This window comes from Neoarius graeffei, chromosome 19 (assembly GCF_027579695.1).
Source record: "Neoarius graeffei isolate fNeoGra1 chromosome 19, fNeoGra1.pri, whole genome shotgun sequence".
In the NCBI taxonomy this organism is placed as follows: domain Eukaryota; kingdom Metazoa; phylum Chordata; class Actinopteri; order Siluriformes; family Ariidae; genus Neoarius; species Neoarius graeffei.
The window spans coordinates 62556327-62578216 of record NC_083587.1 but is presented as its reverse complement, the minus strand read 5'-3'; the positions used below and the strand labels follow the sequence as shown (position 1 = coordinate 62578216).

General features: G+C 43.0%; 1 protein-coding gene across 1 annotated transcript in view; it reads left to right on the top strand.

Moving 5' to 3' along the window:
* The window catches only part of thsd7ab (thrombospondin, type I, domain containing 7Ab), a 388049-nt gene that overhangs the window by 348288 nt on the left and 17871 nt on the right, over positions 1-21890 (top strand). The window contains exons 22-24 of the mRNA XM_060900617.1: positions 1855-2000; positions 3966-4140; positions 4604-4777. Coding sequence (XP_060756600.1) covers positions 1855-2000; positions 3966-4140; positions 4604-4777 — 495 coding nt within the window. The remainder of the gene's footprint in view (positions 1-1854; positions 2001-3965; positions 4141-4603; positions 4778-21890) is intronic.

Below are 21890 nucleotides of genomic sequence, written 5' to 3'. Positions count from 1 at the left end.
AGTGGCAATTTGATGTTTTTTTTATGTTGTGGAGTTCCTAGCACAGACTATATAGTGTACATGTTATGGTCATGTGACCCAGTAATGATCAAGTGTGAGGCCACGCCCCCTACAACATGCATTAATACAACCCCGAGTCCAAAAAAGTTGGGACAAAGTACAAATTGTAAATAAAAACGGAATGCAATGATGTGGAAGTTTCTAAATTCCATATTTTATTCAGAATAGAACATAGATGACATATCAAATGTTTAAACTGAGAAAATGTATCATTTAAAGAGAAAAATTAGGTGATTTTAAATTTCATGACAACAACACATCTCAAAAAAGTTGGGACAAGGCCATGTTTACCACTGTGAGACATCCCCTTTTCTCTTTACAACAGTCTGTAAACGTCTGGGGACTGAGGAGACAAGTTGCTCAAGTTTAGGGATAGGAATGTTAACCCATTCTTGTCTAATGTAGGATTCTAGTTGCTCAACTGTCTTAGGTCTTTTTTGTCGTAGCTTCCGTTTTATGATGCGCCAAATGTTTTCTATGGGTGAAAGATCTGGACTGCAGCCTGGCCAGTTCAGTACCCGGACCCTTCTTCTACGCAGCCATGATGCTGTAATTGATGCAGTATGTGGTTTGGCATTGTCATGTTGGAAAATGCAAGGTCTTCCCTGAAAGAGACGTCGTCTGGACGGGAGCATATGTTGCTCTAGAACCTGGATATACCTTTCAGCATTGATGGTGTCTTTCCAGATGTGTAAGCTGCCCATGCCACACGCACTAATGCAACCCCATACCATCAGAGATGCAGGCTTCTGAACTGAGCACTGATAACAACTTGGGTCGTCCTTCTCCTCTTTGGTCCGAATGGCACGGCATCCCTGATTTCCATAAAGAACTTCAAATTTTGATTCGTCTGACCACAGAACAGTTTTCCACTTTGCCACAGTCCATTTTAAATGAGCCTTGGCCCAGAGAAGACGTCTGCGCTTCTGGATCATGTTTAGATATGGCTTCTTCTTTGAACTATAGAGTTTTAGCTGGCGACGGCGGATGGCACGGTGAATTGTGTTCACAGATAATGTTCTCTGGAAATATTCCTGAGCCCATTTTGTGATTTCCAATACAGAAGCATGCCTGTATGTGATGCAGTGCCATCTAAGGGCCCGAAGATCACGGGCACCCAGTATGGTTTTCCGGCCTTGACCCTTACGCACAGAGATTCTTCCAGATTCTCTGAATCTTTTGATGATATTATGCACTGTAGATGATGATATGTTCAAACTCTTTGCAATTTTACACTGTCGAACTTCTTTCTGATATTGCTCCACTATTTGTCGGCGCAGAATTAGGGGGATTGGTGATCCTCTTCCCATCTTTACTTCTGAGAGCCGCTGCCACTCCAAGATGCTCTTTTTATACCCGGTCATGTTAATGACCTATTGCCGATTGACCTAATGAGTTGCAATTTGGTCCTCCAGCTGTTCCTTTTTTGTACCTTTAACTTTTCCAGCCTCTTATTGCCCCTGTCCCAACTTTTGTGAGATGTGTTGCTGTCATGAAAATTCAAATGAGCCAATATTTGGCATGAAATTTCAAAATGTCTCACTTTCGACATTTGATATGTTGTCTATGTTCTATTGTGAATACAATATCAGTTTCTGAGATTTGTAAATTATTGCTTTCCGTTTTTATTCACAATTTGTACTTTGTCCCAACTTTTTTGGAATCGGGATTGTAATAAGTGTTAATATAATCAGTTTGGATTAAAATAGCGTGTTTTGTACGCATGGAATGATTAGTGTGATGTTGATGTATATGGGTCTAAGTATCATATGTGTGTGTGTGTGTGTGTTCCAGGGAGAATGTTGCGTAGGAGGACAGTGGTCCAGGTGTCTCAGGGTGATGGCAGACCTTGTCCCTCTCTGATGGAGCAGTGGAAGCCGTGTCCTGTTCGACCGTGTTATCACTGGCAGTACAGTGCATGGTCTGAGTGCCGTGTTGAGGTACACACACACACACACACGCTCAAAAGTGCACTCAGGGTTGTGTGTTTCAGGATCTCTCATGCACACATCAATATTCTGATCTCAGTATTACGTATCTCTAATACAATTATGCACTACTTGTGGGCGGAGTTTGAGCAAAAGAGGCGTGTCTTATTTTATCATATTATATTAAAACCCTAACAATCATGTTTTGGGATTTAATTCTACACAAAACAATATGAAAAAGCAATATTAAATATAGACAGTGCCTGATTGCACAAGTATTCATCCCCCGTTTTACATTTTGCCTCTTGGTTTGCTTCTCTGACTGATCCCCTCTTTTAATTAACTAATCCCCTCTGTGACTTTTAATGGACGATCTCCTCTAGTTGAAGTGCAGTTGTGCAATTTATTTTTGATATTTTTTCCAGAACTTTCTCCCAGATTCGTGTTGAGATCATCTCGGTCTTCACGATGCCATGTGTTCTGGAACAGATGTATTTCTACCGAGGTCACGTGACACTTTAATTACACACAGCTTGACTCCATTCAGCTAATGATGTCTCTCCTGATGGCTAATTTAGGAGTTTCACAACAACAGGACTTAGCTGTACTTACTTTTTTGCTTTTATTTGTAAGCAATTTTGCAAATGGTCTATTTTGCGTAGATTCATGACATATAATCCCAATTAAATTCATTTCAGTTGTAACACGACAAAATGTGGAGCAGTCGGGGGGGTGTGAATACTTATGCAACTCCCTGTAAATATGACATTATAATATAATTAATTTGAAAAGCTGAAAGGTTTCTTTGCTCCTTTCATTTAATACAGCTCTGATTTTTGTAACCAAATTGCTCTCTCTCTCTCTCTCTGTCTCGATCTTTCCATCTCCTCCCCGTCACTCTCTTTCCATCTCCTGCCCCTCTCTGTCACTCTCCCTCCATCTCTCTCTCTCGCCATCTCCTCCCATCTCTATCATCTCTCGCTCTCTCCATCTCCTCCCCCCCTCCATCTCTTCCCCCTCTCTGTCACTCTCCCTTCATCTTTCTCTCTCTCCCTCTCTCTCTCTCTCTCTCTCTCTCCATCTCCTCCCCATCTCTGTCGCTCTCTCTCTCTCCTGCCATCTCCCCCTCCATCTCCTCCCCTCTCTGTCGCTCTCCCTCCCTCTCTGTCTCTCTCTTTCTCAATCTCTCCATCACCTTCGCTCTCTCTCACTTCAGTTCTCTGTCTCAATCTCTCTGTCTCTCTCTCCCTCTCTCTCTCTCTCTCTCTCTCTCTCCTCCTGTCTCTCTCTCTGATGATTGTCTGCATTTTGATGAAAACATTTCGATGATAAATTCTTCACTTCCTCTGCTGATGGTGCACAGCTCTAACAAATCTAACAGCTTATTCTGAGGTCTCAGAGCATGAGGGAGCAAAAGACGAAAAAAGAGAGAGAGAGAGAGAGAGAGAGAGAGAGAGAATAAACAGAAAGCGAAGTTGTTTGACTCTGGCAGACCGGAGTGCTTGTGCAGATGCCAAATTCAGAGATTTTCCATTCATCTCCTTTCTCTCTGTTAATGAGTCTGTTTCCTCTCTGATCTCTCGTCTCCTCTGTGTGAGCTGGAGCTCATTTCTACTGTAGTTCTGTAGTTACTGTGTGTGTGTGTGTGTGTGTGTGTGTGTGTGTGTGTGTGTGTGTGTGTGTGTGTGTGTGTGTTTAAAGGTGTTTCTCTACTCCTAATGATTATATAATGCCAGTCGTGCTGTAAGAAAGTGATTTCTGCAAGAAATCTCAAAAAGATATTTGCATCACATTTTCTGGCCCTGAAATCAGCTCCGTCATTCAGCTCTGTTCCGTTTCCTTCAAATCCGGAAAACTGAAGAAAAAAATTTTAATAAAATTTCATTGGTGCGTTGTTCTTGTAATTCACCTGTCAGACACTAGAGGGCTTTAAAATTACAACCTGCTCTTTAAATATTTTGCGCGTGTGTGTTGTAGGAAGTGGTGTGTGGAGAAGGCCGTCGCTTTCGGAACTTGTCCTGTTTCGTGTCCGACGGTTCCCGGGACGGCCAGGTCAGCGTGGTGGAGGATGAGCTGTGTTCCGGCCTGGAGCTGGCTGTTGATGGGGACAAAAAGATCTTTCTGGAAGAACCATGCACTTTACCTTGCCCAGGTAATTCCATCCGAACATTGCACTTAACTGTGTGTGTGTGTGTGGGGGGGGATATCACTTTTTGTTCTATCAGGATAGAATTTCCATGCTTTCTGGGTGGGAGGGGCATACTCTCGCACTCTCTCTCTCTCTCTCGCTCTCTCTCCCCTGTCAATCATGAGCATCTGTGAGCTCATGTATGAGGAAGAGGGCAGATAGTGCTTTCCTCCAAAGTGTGTGCTCTGTGGCGCAGCAGTTGGAACCGATATGGTTTGCTGTCTTGACATGTATTCATTTGTAACACCACTCCAGGTGTTTCATCAACACTCCAGGTGTTAATTGTTTTCTTAATGACTGACCCCCTGATAATTACTGACTCATGACTTCCTCCAGCAGTCTGTGTGTTCTGCCTTCTTTTTCATTTTTTGCTTGAAATGAGTAAATCTTGTTGAAAAGCTTTCCCCTCCCACGTGCTCATGCTCAGGTGACTGTTACCTGATGGAGTGGTCGGACTGGAGCCCGTGTCAGAGTGTGTGTGTGAAAGATCAGCGTGTGGACCTGAGTGCTGTGCAGGTGCGATCGCGAGCCGTCGTCGCCCAGGAGCCTGAAAATATTTGGCAGTGCCCTGAGCAGGAGTGGCAGTCCCGTCCCTGCACCGGTCAGACACACACACACACACACACACACACACACACACACACTGCAGAATCACATTACATTATTGGTTCTCATCTAACTACATTTAAACATGTTTGGAATTATCAGCTCTTATAACAGGTTATAGAGCCTCATCCCACTATAAATCCTCATTTATATATATATATTTATAACAGTTTATAAATGTAACTCTTTATCTCCATTCATAACAGGTTACTGTACAACTATTCTTACATCTACATTTATAGCAAGTTATGATTCTCCATCTATCTACATTCATAGCAAGTTATAACTTCTAATATATCTATGTTTATAACAGGCTAGACCACTTCATCTGCCTACACTGCTAACAAGTTATGACCCATATACTTACATTTACATGTTACAACTCCTCATATGCCTACCGTACATTTGTAACATTATAACTCACATACTTACATTTATAACATGTTATAACCCCTCATATACTTACATTTATATCAAGAAATAACTAATCATACAAATTTATAGCTCCTCATATGCCTACATTCATAACATGTTATAGCTCCTCATTTGCCTACATTCATAATATGTTATAGCTCCCCATTTGCCTACATGTATAACATGTTATAACTCCTCACATACTTACATTAATACAAGTAATAATTCCTCTTACCTGTATTTCTAACAAGTTATAGCTCCTCATAAGCTAATTTAATAATGTTATATCTCCTCATATGCTTACATTATTACATGTTTTAACCCCTCATACCTACATTTATAACATGTTACAACTCTTCATATGCCTACATTAATAACAAGTTATAATTCCTCATCCACCCTCATTTAGAACATATTATAACTCCTCACATACTTACATTTATAACAAGTTATAACTCCTTGTATGCCTACATTTACAATAAGTTATAACTCCTCATATACTTAAATTTATAATGTTATAACTCCTCATATACCTACATTTATAACAAGGTATAGCTCCTCATACCTACTGTACATTTGTAACATTATAACTTTTCATATACTTACATTTATAACACATTATAACTCCTTATATACTTATATTTATAACATGTTATAACTCCTCATATACCTACATTTGTAGCATGCTATAACTCTTCGTATACCTACAGTTATAACAAGTTATAACCCCTCATACCTACATTTGTAATGTTACAACTCTTCATATGCTTACATTTTGAACATGTTATAACTCCTCATATACTTGTATTTATAATGTTATAACTCCTCATATACCTACATTTGTAGCATGCTATAACTCTTCATATGCTTACATTTATAACGCTATAGCCCCTCATACCTACATTTGTAATGTTATAACTCTTCATATACCTACATTTATAACAAAGGTATAACTCCACATACCTGCATTTGTAACATGTTATAACTCTTCATATACTTACATTTATAACATGTTATAACTCCTCATATACTTAAATTAATATCATGTTATAACTCCTCATATGCCTACATTTGTAACATGTTATAACTATTCAAATACTTACATTTATAACATGTTATAACCCCATACCAGCATTTGTAACATGTTATAACTCTTTATATACTTACATTTATAAAAAATTAATAATTCCTCATACCTGTATTTCTAACATGTTACAGCTCCTCATATGCTTACATTTATTATGTTTTAACCCCTCATGCCTACATTTATAACAAGTTATAACTTCTCATCCACCCTCATTTATACCATGTTATAACCTCTCATATACTTACATTTATAACAAGTAATAATTCCTCATGCCTGCATTTCTAACAAGTTATAACTCCTCATACACTTAAATTTATAACCTGTTATAACTCCTCATACAGTACACTTACAGCAAGTTATAAATGTTTATATCTACAATCAAAACAGTTTTCAGTTTCCAATTCCCCATTTTATTGTACATTTATAACACATTATAACACAAATATATCTGTATTTATAACAGATTTATAACAGTTAATAAATCCTTATGCACACATTTATAGCAAATTATAGATTTTTCTTCCCACTATGTTTATAACAGTTTATAACATACTGCCTATAGTTCATAGATTGAAAGCTCAATACATTTCTAACATTTTATAACTCTCCCATTATTTACATTTACAACTCTTTATACCTCATCATCATCAACATTTATAACAGTTTTCTGTCCACATCTATCTACAGCCATAACGAGTTATAGATGCTCATATAGGCTATCTAGTATGGTTTATTTTTTAATAATCTTCCTTCTAGATTTGTAACTGTTTATAAATCATCTATGTATGTTCATAGTGCATTTATTACTGTTTATAAACTACTCTGAGTTGGTGTGGCTGTGTGGGTGTGTATTGAAAGACAGGTTCACCAGTTCTTCAGAAAACCTACAGATATGTTTATAACTGCATTTCACCTCCACATTATTGAGCATAGTAACTGGTTTTGGTGTAATGGGATTGATGGGATGTAACGTAAGGAGTGGTTTGGCCAAAAATAACATCCTGAACTTCAGGGCATTTACCTCAGAAATGCTGAAAATAGCTCTTCACCATCTGGTAATTAATTCCAGGGCAAGTGAAGGCATGTAACATTTGGCAGATTGGTGCACCATTTCTTCCAGCAGTGGAATTACTTGTCATGGATTGGTTATTGATTAAAGTATTTTAGTTATATTATCTGAATATACAGTGCTGTGCAAAAGTCTTTCGGCATCCTGTTGTTTTTTTCCATACAAACTTTGTTAAACCCTGTGTCCGAAATCACTCACTCGTTCACTACTCCCTACTCCCTATATAGGGAATTACTATATAGAGGACTATATAGTGAGCTCATTGGTAAAATGTAAAAACCGCTTTCGGACACTAGTCTGTCACGCTAGTATTTACATCATTACTGTTGCACAGTTTAAACGTGCCAGATCAGTCGGCTGGTGGGTTTCAAAATAATAAATACATGCATGCGTTTGTGTGATAAATCCATATTATACTGAGCGTATTTCCCACATTAATCAATAAAAAGTCCCTGCAGCTTTCAGTTCTTTTTGTTAAATCAAGGCTGAATACTTTCTTTCTTCTTTGCCCTGCCTTTTATTAAATCAAATTTGAGACTTTTAATTTGATTTCTTTCATCGCGATCGCAATGCATGATGGGATATATTGCTTTGGTTAGTGACCATCGGTTGTATGCTACTTTTCGTGATGCATTGTGGGATATTTTGAGTGCACTATATAGGGTGCAAATAATCCTCACTATCATTTCAGACAGCACTACAAAATGGCGTCCTCAGTATATAGTGAGTAGGGAGCGATTTTGGACACAGGGGTTGTCAAAAGACGCGCGCCCTCTTTCGAATGCTGATGTAATCAAGCCAGAAGTTTTGTTTGTTTTGATAGCAATCAGGAAAGTTTGAAAAAAGTAGGCAGTAATCGTCATTTAAACTCATTTTTGTGCAATATTTCATTTGGAAAACAGTTTTCAAAATGGCGGCACTGACACCTGGCTGACGCTTCATGTTTCGAAGTCTTGCACAAGTCTCGTGAAGATCGCGCGGATAAGCGACGCCTGCCGTGGACCAAACAAACTAAATTCAACACGGCTAAAAACCAAATAGGCCGATAGGTATAATATTTAATAGCAATTAGTTGCCAATACAAGTCACGATAGAAGGTTAGTAAAACCGAAAACGTAATTGAATAACACATTAATTAGTGGCCATTGATTGTACACTACTTTGCGTGATGCATTGTGGGACATTTTGAGTGCACTATACAGGGTGGAAATAATCCTCACTAAGGTTTTGGACAGCACTACAAAATGGTGTCCTCACTATATAGTGAGTAGGGAGTGTTTTCGGACACTGGGTTAGAGTTCTATTTTATGACTTCTACATTATTGAGTCAAAACATGACAAAAACATTTTAGAGTTCCAAATGTTCAGTTGTTTTGTTCCAACACAAAATTTTATGTTACAGGGGGGTTGTAGCCTATCTGAGCAGCGTATTCCATAAGACCACTTTTCAGATTAAAAAAGAAAACATCATGAAGGCTACTGGAAAATTTTGGGTGCAAAATGAAGAAGTGAGTGTGACAAGGTGTCCAGAAGAACTGTGGCTGGGTCTGAAAGATGCTCAGTAAAACCTACAGCTCATTTCCTTATAAAACTGCACTCACTGGACCTCAGACTAATATATATATATATATATATATATATATATATATATATATATATATATATATATATGTATATATATATATTAGTGCTGTCAAAAATGTCGCGTTATTAACGCGTTAACTTGACTCAATTTTAACGGCGATAATTTTTTTATCGCGAGATTAACGCTCTGTGACATGATGTAGGTTTTTCATAAGCTTTTGAAACTGCCAGGAACTTGGAACAAAGACTTTGCAAAAAAAACGATAGCAGCTAGACTGTAATGCCACGCCCCGCACAGCCAGAGTCCTCTGCCCTCCTCCCAAAGAACCAGCACAGGCAGGGCGCGCTAGTAGAGATGGGATTTATGGCTCTTTGATGGGATCCGCATCTTTGTGATCCGTTCTTTGAAAAGAGCCGTTCAAAAGACTGGCTCATTTGGCTCTTTTTAAATATTCATTCAGTTTTAAGAAGACAGCATCTAAAGAAGCCAGATCCCTCTGAACTGTAAACTCAATGCTGTCCCAGAAATCCTTCCTGTAATATGCAAATTTAGCCGCCTCTGATTGGACAGCGCGACACATCAACAGGCAGAAAGTGTAAAAGTACAAAATGTGTTAAGTGAGCTGAAACAGTAAAGATCAGATTCAATGCAATATTTATCAACGAACAACTTAAAGTTAATATAATAGTGTACTTTATATTATAATCAAGCATGTCAAGCCTACCGTTACTGTGTAACCTGTCTCTCTGATTAGAGACTAACTCAAACAGTAGATCATTTCACTCATGGTTCTCTTGCTAGTCCCGCTCCGGTGTTCGGCTTAGGTTTCACTTTGCAGTGGCTGTGTCAAGACGTGTTATGCTTTGCAATAAAAAAAAATAATAATTGGTACAAAGCAAGCCCGTTCACTTTTTTATGCTGATAAGAGAATTACAATGTTTTTTAATGTGACAAAAATGTGCGATTAAATTGCGATTAATCGCGAGTTAACTATGACTGTCGTGACATTAATCGCGATTAAATATTTTAATCGCTTGACAGCACTAATATATATATATGTGTGTGTGTGTGTGTGTCAGAAAACAGAATCCAGGGACACATGTCTGCCCGGGGGCATTTTGAGTTATTGACAGATTCAGAAAGTAAAGTTTCTAAGCTTTCCAATGATGCCTTCCATGTGGAGATCTGACAATATTTGAAGAATGTGTGGCCTTTTGAAAGTGTATACTTCTTAAAACAGAAAAGGGAGAAAATCGCCCTCAAAGTTTTCCATCTCAGCTACTCTGGGTGCAGGGCGGGCACATAATGGTGCTCATCTGCATGACATTAAGGAAAGCCCCACCCCCTACGAGCTAGCACGATGCTGCTTTCATGTAAACAAAGATCACCACGTCAATTTTCCTTCCATGCAAAGTATGCCCAAAACAATTATGAAGTACAAAAATAAGTCCTAAAGTATACTTTAACGTTTTGTGGTTGAAAAATTACACTGTAAGAAAGAAAGATAGCACAATGATGACACAACTAACACAACACTAGTTTCATGTAAAGCCTCGGTCACAACTGGCCGTACGCGCTCCTACGGCCGGTCTATATGCAAAAAATGCAAGAAACGCACGAGAGCGCGCGTGAAACGCACGAGAGCGCGCGTGTGACGTGCTGATTTCCGAGCCGCAGACCGGCCGCAGAGGTTCTTTGTCATGTCAAACAAACTCTACAGGCGCTTACGTTTTTTTCAGGTTGCAAGACAAACTTACGGCCAACGCGCGTCTTTCTCCATGAACAAAAAAAAAAAAAACGCAGCGATTTGGGAAACGCCAAAAATCACACGGCCAAAAAATCATACATCCGGTTGTGACCTAGGCTTAACCAAACCACAACACTCTCCGTTACATGCAAAAATAACCACACAGCCTTAGATTAATAAACTTACCCCATCAGAAAGAGAAACGGTGCCTTGCACACATCAATGCCTCCGATGGAATGTAATCCTAGAACGGTCCGTGTATCATCCGATCATTCAAGTATTCCATTCAATCTGGAAAACGAGGTTGCGTTTTTTTTGCTAGAAATGGTTATCGCCGATGTAAATACCGAGTGTCTGTTTGCTTCGCGGTGTTTCAGCTCCTCTGTGCTCTGTTTAACTTCCTCATTCCATAGTGAAATTATGGCCCTTTTCCACTACCCTTTTTCAGCTCACTTCAGCTCGCTTCAGCTCACTTCAGCCTGACACGGCTCGCGTTTCGACTACCTTAGAGCCAGGGGCGCAGATAGGATTTTTGAACTGGGGGGGACTGAGCTGTCAGCAAATGATTCCATTGTGTGTATGCATGTATGTGTGCGTGTATATATATATATATATATATATACACACTACCGTTCAAAAGTTTGGGGTCACTTTGAAATGTCCTTATTTTTGAAAGAAAAGCACTGTTCTTTTCAATGAAGATCACTTTAAACTAATCAGAAATCCACTCTATACATTGCTAATGTGGTAAATGACTATTCTAGCTGCAAATGTCTGGTTTTTGGTGCAATATCTCCATAGGTGTATAGAGGCCCATTTCCAGCAACTATCACTCCAGTGTTCTAATGGTACAATGTGTTTGCTCATTGCCTCAGAAGGCTAATGGATGATTAGAAAACCCTTGTACAATCATGTTAGCACAGCTGAAAACAGTTGAGCTCTTTAGAGAAGCTATAAAACTGACCTTCCTTTGAGCAGATTGAGTTTCTGGAGCATCACATTTGTGGGGTCGATTAAATGCTCAAAATGGCCAGAAAAATGTCTTGACTATATTTTCTATTCATTTTACAACTTATGGTGGTAAATAAAAGTGTGACTTTTCATGGAAAACACAAAATTGTCTGGGTGACCCCGAACTTTTGAACGGTAGTGTGTATACATGTTATTTCACCTCCCTCACTGCCATCACCAGGAACTACCTGCAGGCCAGGACAATGATAACATTTTAACATAGCCTATGGAAATCCAAAGTTTACACATTATCATCACGCACAGAAATTGCAAAACTGCAAAACTAGTTTTAAAACCACTAAATTCCAACTGTTAAACATAGCGAGAGGCTGGGCTACGTGTGTGTGTGTAAAGTGTAAACCAGTGCATCCTGACTTTCTAACTATGCCTGTGTGTTGCGTGAGCGGCAGTCAGTCAACAACTCTTCGCAAAGTTTCCTTATGAAACAATATGCTCACTGAAATTATGGCAGGGAACGCCAGATTAAACATTAAAACTGCCTTCTGAGCACTGTATCTACAGGCTACCACCGAAAGAAGGAGGCTACCAGAAAGGCTTCTCTACTCCGTACGATTTTACTTTCACTACGACATTACTTTGAACAGACTATCAAAAAATTGCAAGGTGATATGATAAAGTAAGGCACAGTTTACTTACAGTCGTTTTTTTTTTTTTTTTAAACGATGCAGTCGTTTTCTGCCTTTTGGCACCCTTCATCATGCCGTGTTGGGGTCCTGAACTAGGAGGCGCTGTCCCTGATATGCCTGTCAAACTCGTTGTGGGTAACCATAGCAACCAAGCTCGAGCTCGCAACCTGTGCAGTCTGCGCAGTTGCAACTATGTATGTACTGCTGTGCACCTCAATAAACCGAATGGTAATTAGTCTTTTGATTTTTCCGTGAGGTTTGCCTTATGCAAAGAAAGACAGCATAGACATTTTTTCCTCCCTATAAGTGGGGGGGACCGAACGAGGTGAATTTAAATCTGGGTGGGATGAATCCCCCCCGTCCCCCCCTCTATCTGCGCCCGTGCTTAGAGCAGCACAACTCAGCTCGCTTCAGCCCTGCTTAGCACCCAAAACTCGCACGGTTTTGGAGTAGGGCTGAAGCAAGCCAAACCGAGCCAAGTGGGGCTAGGGGCGTGAGGAGACACTCCCCTGTGCACTGATTGGTGAGGAGGAGTGTCCTCACATGCCCACACACGCCCCGCGAGCACGCTGGGATCTGTAAACACCGTAAACCCGGAAGAAGAAGAATTATGAATTACGAGAATTTCTGAAGCCTTATGCTCCTCACCTCATCTATACGCTCTTGCCAGTATCTGTTGGCGTTGTCGGTGACAACAAGCCACAGCACCAAGACCAGCAACACTAACGACTCCATGTTTATTGTTTACTCTCTGGGTCCTGAGACTACCGCTTAAAAGATCACTGATGTCACTGTTTGCGCTGCCTAACGATGTCACATGACATCCACCCACTTTCGCTAACTCCGCCCAATGTGTCCACCCACTTCCAGCCAGCACGGTTCAGCACGGTTGTAGTCGAAATGCAACTCCAACAGCCCCGCTCAGCTCGACTCAGCACGGCACGGCTCAGCCCAACTCAGCCGCGTTGGTAGTGGAAAAGCGGCATTACATGCCTGTATGCAGCTAAGTAGCCATGCGCTCAGCTCAGATCATACAGCTGATTCGCGAAAAAAAAAAAAAGACTTAAATCATCATGTGAATGGCCCATATGGTAATTTACCCACACCCCCCAGCAGGCTACAGTCCTGACAAAAACGAGACAATTTGCAACAAAAAATGTATGCTTTTCCAACAAAACAATCTATTATCTGAAATACTGATTGCATTCTTCAAGATCTCAACTTGCACATGATGGAAAAAAACAAAAATCACAAATTTCGAAAAAAAAAATGCTTCTTTTGCGATTATCTCGGATTCGTTTCGGCCGACATGTGTCCCTGGATTCGGTGAGGGGTCACATATATATATATTATTTTTTTAAAGCAAAGGGTCGTCTCACACTAAATATTGACTTAGTATTTATTCATTTATTATGGCTTACTGCTTACTGTTTATAGTATTTTTTTTAATGTGGAAACATTTCATTGCATTATATTTTAAGCCATTTTTTGGTCTACAGCATTTCTTTACATGTGCCTAAGACTTTTGCACAGCACTGTATATATAACAGTTATTCCATGAAATCAAGTTGTACATGAGCTGATGTCTATCCCTTTATATCAGGAGTGGGGATCCAGCCCACAAGATGACTTCATAATTACTCACAGACACCAAAAAAAAAATATATATATATAATATCTCCTTCTCACCCCCGGCGGGGGGGTGGTATCCATGTCATCCTCAAGCTCGGGTCCTCTACCAGAGGCCTGGGAGTTTGAGGGTTCTGCGCAGTATCTTCGATGTTCCTAGGACTGTGCTCTTCTGGACTGAGGCTTCAGATGTTGTTCCTGGGATTTGCTGGAGCCACTCTCCCAGTTTGGGGGTTACTGCCCCAAGTGCCCCCACTACCATGGGGACCACGCAACCCTTGACCTTCCACATCCGTTCCAGCTGCTCTTTCAACCCTTGATACTTCTCAAGTTTCTCATGTTCCTTCTTCCTGATGTTGGCGTCAGCTGGGATCGCCACATCTATCACCACCACCCTCTTCTGCTCTTTGTCCACCACCACTATGTCCGGTTGGTTAGCCAGGATCTGTTTGTCAGTCTGGAAGCTGAAGTCCCACAGAATCTTGGCCCTGTTGTTCTCAGCCACCTTCTGTGGTATGGCCCATTGGGACTTGGGTATTTCTATTCCATACTGGTTGCAGATGTTCCTGTATACTATCCCAGCTACTTGGTTGTGCCTCTCCATGTACGCTGATCCAGCTAGCATCTTACACCCTGCTACTATGTGCTGGACTGTTTCAGGGGCTTCTTTGCACAGTCTGCATCTTGGGTCTGATCTACTCTGGTAGATCCTGGCCTCTATGGCTCTTGTGCTTATGGCCTGTTCTTGTGCTGCCATGATTAGTGCCTCTGTGCTGTCTGTCAGTCCTGCATTATCCAGCCACTGGTAGGATTTCTTGATATCAGCCACTTCCTCTATCTGACGGTGGTACATGCCATGTAGGGGTTTGTCTCTCCAGGTTGTCTGTTCCTCCTCCTCCTCTGCACTCTCATCAGGGTTCTGCTGCCTGAGACATTCACTTAGCAGTTCATCCTTTGGGGCCATCTTTCTGATGTATTCTCGGATTTTCGATGTTTCATCCTGGACCGTGGTCTTGACGCTCACTAGCCCTCGGCCTCCCTCTTTCCGCTTAGTGTATAGTCTCAGGGCGCTGGACTTGGGGTGGAACCCTCCATGCATGGTGAGGAGCTTTCTAGTCTTGATATCTGTGGCTTCTATCTCCTCCTTTGGCCAGTTTATGATACCAGCGGGGTATCTGATGACTGGTAGTGCGTACATGTTGATGGCTCGGACCTTGTTTTTACCATTCAGCTGACTTTTCAGGACCTGCCTTACTCTCTGGAGGTATTTGGCTGTGGTTGACTTCCTTGTGGCCTCTTCATGGTTTCCATTAGCCTGTGGGATGCCAAGGTACTTGTAGCTGTCTTGGATATCACCTATGTTGCCCTCTGGTAGGTCAATCCCTTCAGTCCGGATCATCTTGCCTCTCTTTGAGACCATCCGGCCACACTTGTCCAATCCGAATGACATCCCTATGTCATCGCTGTAGATCCGGGTGGTGTGGATCAGCGAGTCTATTTCTCGCTCATTCCTGGCATACAGCTTGATGTCATCCATGTAGAGCAGGTGGCTGATTGTTGCCCCACTACGGAATCGGTACCCGTAGCCGCTCTTCGTGATGATCTGACTGAGGGGGTTCAGGCCTATGCAGAACAGCAGTGGTGATAGCGCATCTCCTTGGTATATGCCGCACTTGATGTTGACTTGGGCAATGGGTTTTGAGTTGGCCTCTAGGGTTGTCTTCCACATTTCCATTGAGTTCTGTATGAAGGTCCTTAGGTTCCTGTTGATCTTATACAGTTCCAGACATTCCAGTATCCATGTGTGTGGCATTGAGTCGTAGGCTTTCTTGTAGTCAATCCAGGCAGTGCACAGGTTGGTCTGTCTCTTCTTACAGTCTCGGGCGACTGTTCTATCGGCCAGTAGCTGGTGCTTGGCTCCTCTGGTGTTACTGCCAATTCCTTTCTGTGCCTCGCTCATGTATTGAGCCACATGCTTACTCATTTTTGCCGCAATGATGCCTGACAGGGCCTTCCATGTTGTGCAGAGACAGGTAATTGGCCGGTAGTTGGATGGGATGGGTCCCTTCTGGGGGTCCTTCATGATTAGGACTGTCCTGCCTTGGGTTAGCCATTCTGGGTGGGTTCCATCCCTCAGCAGCTGGTTCATCTGTGCTGCTAGGCGTTCATGGAGTGCAGTTAGCTTCTTCAGCCAGTACGTATGGAATATATATATATATATATATATATATATATATATATATATATATATATATATATTTTATATATATATATATTTTATATATATATATATATATAAAATCAGAAAAAATGAGACTGCAATTAATAAAATAGGCGAGTGGTTGTCTTTCTGGGCCAAAGTCAGGGTCCTGAACCCCACACGAGCAGAGCGTGATCATGCACGGTCATGTCACGTCATTTAGCAGGAATAGACAGACTGTTTAACGATTTCACCAAAACACACCATGGCAAGTATAAAGAAGAGAAAGGTAGATGTGGAATGTCATGCTTTTCAGGAAAAATGGACAAATGATTATTTTTTCTTAGAAGTAAAAGGCAAGCCAGTTTGCTTAGTTTGTGGGGAAGCACTTGCAGTGATGAAAAAGGGTAATCTGGAGTGTCATTACAGCACCAAACACCCCAAGCTGGATGAGCTGAAAGGACAAGTGCGTGTGGATAAAATTAATGTTCTTCGGCGGAGTTTGGGCACCCAACAAGCAACATTCACAAGACCTCAAGGTAACCAAGAAAACGTTACACAGGCTAGTTTTGTGGTAAGTGTGCTAATCGCTAAGAAACTGAAACCACATTCAGGAGGGGAGTTTGTGAAGGAGTGCCTTGTCGCTGCCGCGGAACTGCTCGCACCAGACAAAGTGAAACTTTTCCAAAGTGTCAGTTTGTCTCGCAGAACCGTCTCCGATCAGATTACTGACATGGCACAAGACATTGAGAAAACACTGAAGGATACAACGAGAAATAGACATCACAAATACTGCCCAACTCTCCATTTTTGTGCATGGGATTACAGCTGAGTTTGATACGCTAGAGGAAATGCTGTCTTTGCAAGCCATGCATGGCACTACCAAAGGTGAGGATTTGTTTGAGCAAGTTGTTTTGGCTATGAACAAATTCGACCTACAGTTTGACAAGCTAAGTGGACTGGCTACAGACGGAGCCCCGGCCATGGTTGGCATGCAGAAAGGATTGACTGTGTTGGTTAAAAAAGAAATGAATCGTCTCAGTCTGGATCCAAATGAGTTGGTTGTGTGCCACTGTATCATACACCAAAAGAGCCTGTGTGCACATTCCCTGAAGCTCAATAATGTGATGACTACTGTTGTTTCCACCATCAACTTCATTAAAAGCAGAGGACTTAACAGCCGCCAGTTTAAAGAGCTACTGAGTCAGCTTGAGTCAGAGTATGGAGACCTGGTTTACCATTGTGAGGTGCGGTGGCTGAGTTGTGCAGATATGCTTGCATGCTTCTACAGCTTGAGGGAAGAAGTAAAGCAGTTAATGGAGATGAAGTGCAAACCAGTCGCTGAACTCAGTGATAGCAAGTGGCTGTGTGATTTGGCCTCCATGGTGGACATTACCAAGTACCTCTCAGAACTGAATGTTAAGCTCCAAGGTCCCAACCAACTTTTCAGCTCACTGTTTTCAAATCTAAAATCATCTGAAGCTAAACTGAAGCTGTGGCTAGTGCAACTGGAAAGGGGAAACACTGTGCACTTTCCTACTTTGCAAGAACAAAAGCCTGCTGTGACATTGGAATATGCTGGGGAGTGTGCAAAACTACTCCAGGCCTTTGGAGAGAGGTTCCAGCTGATGAGAAGTTACGAGAAGGACCTGAACATATTTGCAACACCATTCAATGTGGAACCAGCTGATGTGCCTGACAACCTACAGCACGAAATCATTGAGCTGCAAAGCAACAATGAGCTCAAAGCTAGGTACAACAACCATCCTCTGCTTGAGTTCTTCAAACTGTATGTGCGTCCTGAGGATTTTCCCACTCTGAGGAGACATGCACTGAAGTTTGCATCACTGTTTGGAACAACCTACTGCTGTGAGCAGTTCTTCTCAAAACTGACCCTTGCAAAGAATCGGTTCCTCTCAAGACTGACTGACCCAAACCTGGAAAACCAGGTCTGATGTCATCTGTACCAGCTGACATCAGATGCCTCACCAAGGAGAAGCAGTTTCAGCCTTCACATTAGGTCGGCCAGATATAATAAAAATAATAATTGGTAAAATATTATTATATTGTTGTTAGACGTTGTGACTTTCTCGGCCTCTAGAGGCCGCTATTGTATCTGTGTCATTTGTGTTTGTTTTGACAGCCATGTGCTTCTTTGTTTTTCATGTGCCTTGTGCCCCACCTGTTCATTGTTAACTGTCCCGCCTATTTTCTTAATTGCCTAGTTTAACCTGGTCATGTGTTCTATTACTTTGGGTATTTCTACTACCCCAGTTTGTGTCTCTAGTTACTGAGTCTTTGTGCTGTTCATGACTAGTCACCTTTGTTCTGAGTACCTTTGCCTGTTTTCTTGTGTTTTTTGGATTCTGCTCTATTGGGACATTTGGACTGTTTTTGTTTACTTGGAGCCTTGCCTTTTGTATCTTCTGAGTGTTTGGATTTTTGCCTTCTCTCCCTTGGTTTGGATTTTTGGACTTTTGAACTTTTGGATGTTTTCTCTTGTATCTTCTGTGTGTTGGAATTTTACTTTTGTGGATTTTTTTTTATCAGGAGCTGTGGATATTACTGGACTGCTGAGCTTGGGCTAATAAACCTTTTGAACATTGGCTTTGATCTCATTCCTCTGCACTTGAGTCATTCCTCTGCTTAGCCTAGTGGGTGTTGGCTGGGTTACTACACCAGCGACCTGGGTTCAATTCCCAGCCCAACCTAACAGAAAGACTCAGTCATGACTGACTCAGCAGAGGCTTCTTCAGCTTGTCTACCTGGCTAAACTTCAGAAATTTATGGCTGCTTTAACAAGCTTTGGAGCTACCATGGACACTCATGGATGAACACTTGCAAGCCAACATGAGGCCCTTGCTCGCCACGATGCACTGCTTCAGCAAATTGGGAATGCCCTGGCACAGCTGACTCCTCTGCCCCCTCCTCCTGATCCTCCATCTGCTCCTGCTCCAGTGCCTCCTGCCACGCTGCCTCCTTCACCTCATGAACCCCGCCTTCCTGCACTTCAGAGGTATGACGGCAAGCACGGTGAGTGCTGGGAGTTCCTTACCCAGTGCCAACTCACCTTTGAGCTCCAGCCTACCACCTACACTACGGACCGCCGCATATGACCGATTGCATATGTAATAACTTTGTTAGCTGATAGGGCACGAGCTTGGGCAACAGCCATCTGGCAGAGACAGGGACCCAAGTGTTCCGATTTCAAGATGTTTATGGAGGAGATGCTTTGTGTTTTCAGACATCAGAAAAGATGCAGCCAGGAAGCTCATGTCCATCCCGCAGGGAGGAAGTGTCGCAGACTACGCCATCTTGTTCTGGACGCTCGCAGCAGTCTGTGGATGGAATGAGACTGCCCTGGTTTCAGCCTTCCACCATGGTCTGTCTGACCCCATCAAAGACGGTCTGGCCTCTATAGGATGCCCAAGTGACCTTGAAACTCTGATCTCACATGCCATTTGTCTTGATAACAGGATTAGAGAGCGTCGCCAAGTCCTGAGCTTCCCTTGCCTCACTGCCTCAGCCTGGAGTCTGTCCACCTCCTCCAGTGACTGTCCGGAGCCCATGCAAGTTGGCCGTACTCGTCTCTCTGCATCTGAGAGGGAGCGCAGAAGGAGGGACAAGTGCTGCATCTACTGTGGCAAGCCTGGCCATTTCTGAGCATCATGTCCCTAGCTCTTGGGAAAAGGACCGCCCCGTCCAGCCGAGGGAGGGTTGTGATGGGGATTACCCTCTCTCCCGAACTTCCTGGCCAAGGAGTCTACATCCCTGTCTCCATCTCCTGGGGTGAGTCCATCCACTCTTGCCAAGCCTTGTTAGACTCCGGGGCTGCTGGAAACTTTATGGATGTTCACTTCGCCCGAAGAATCAATGTCCCTACTGCACCTCTTGAAGTTCCGTTGTCTGTGTCTGCTCTGGATGGCCAAGCTTTAGGTGATGGAAGAGTCACCCAGGTAACTTCTCCAGTCCTTCTCCAGTCCCAAGGTCACAAAGAAGAAATATCCCTGCACCTGATTCAGTAACCAGAGTTCCCAGTGATTCTAGGCCTTCCTTGGCTTACCCGCCACAACCCTCGCATAGACTGGGTAACAAGCCAGGTTGTGGAATGGGGCCCTACATGCCATGCCTCTTGTCTGCTCTCTAGTTCTCCTGTGTCTCCTGCCGAGCCCCCTGATCTCACCAAGTTATCTCAAGTTCCCACAGAGCACTGGGATCTGAAGGAGGTTTTTAGCAAGAGTAGGGCCGCCATTCCTCCTCCGCACCATGCCTATGACTGTGCCATAGACTTGCTCCCCGGGGCTACCCCTCCTCGGGGCAGGCTGTTCTCCCTCTCTCAGCCAGAACGCAAGGCCATGGATGAATACATCAAGGATTCCCTGGCCTCTGGATTCATCCGACCATCCACCTCACCTGCTGGTGCAGGCTTCTTCTTTGTCTGCAAGAAGGATGGGGGGCTGCGACCGTGTATTGACTACAGGGGCCTGAACAAGATCACAGTGCGCGACCGTTATCCCCTTCCGCTGATATCCACAGCGTTCAACCTGCTCCAAGGTGCTACAGTCTTCACCAAGTTGGATTTATGGAATGCATACCACCTCATTTGTATCCGACAGGGAGACGAATGGAAGACTGCCTTTAACACCCCTTCAGGACACTATGAGTACCAAGTGATGCCCTTTGGACTTACCAATGCACCAGCAGTCTTTCAGGCCCTTATCAATGACGTCCTGAGGGATATGATCAACAAATATGCTTTCGTTTACCTCGACGACATTCTGATATTCTCCAAGACCTTGCATGAGCACCGCCACCATGTCCGTCAGGTTCTTCAGAGACTGCTAAAGAACAACCTGTTTGCAAAGGCCCAGAAATGTGAGTTTCATGTCCCCGAGGTCTCCTTTCTGGGCTTTATTGTACGGACGGGACAACTCCAGATGGATCCAGCCAAGACCCTGGCCGTCCAGGACTGGCCCACTCCCAAGTCCGTGAAAGAAGTTCGGCAGTTCTTAGGATTTGCTAACTTCTACCGCAAGTTTGTCAGAAACTTCAGTTCTGTAGCAGCGCCCATATCTGACCTCACCAAAAGGACAGGTGGGTCTTATGTCTGGTCTCCTCAGGCAGAGAAGGCTTTCAAGGACCTCAAGCACCGCTTCTGTACGGCACCCATTCTGGTCCTCGCTGACACATCGCAACCCTTCATTGTTGAGGTGGACGCTTCGGACAGTGGTGTCGGCACGGTCCTCTCTCAATGCTCGGATGGAAGGTTGCACCCCTGTGCATACTTCTCCCACCGTCTGAGTCCTGCGGAGTCCCGTTATGATGAGGGGGATCGAGAACTGCTTGCGGTCAAACTGGCCCTTGAGGAGTGGAGGCACTGGCTGGAGGGAGCTCAACATCCATTCCTGGTTTGGATGGACCACAAAAACCTGGAGTACCTCCAGCAAGCCAAGAGACTTAATCCACGACAGGCTAGGTGGGCCTTATATTACTGGACTGCTGAGCTTGGGCTAATAAACCTTTTGAACATTGGCTTTGATCTCATTCCTCTGCACTTGAGTCATTCCTCTGCTTAGCCTAGTGGGTGTTGGCTGGGTTCAATTCCCAGCCCAACCTAACAGAAAGACTCAGTCATGACTGACTCAGCAGAGGCTTCTTCAGCTGTCTACCTGGCTAAACTTCAGAAAATTATGGCTGCTTTAACAAGCTTTGGAGCTAC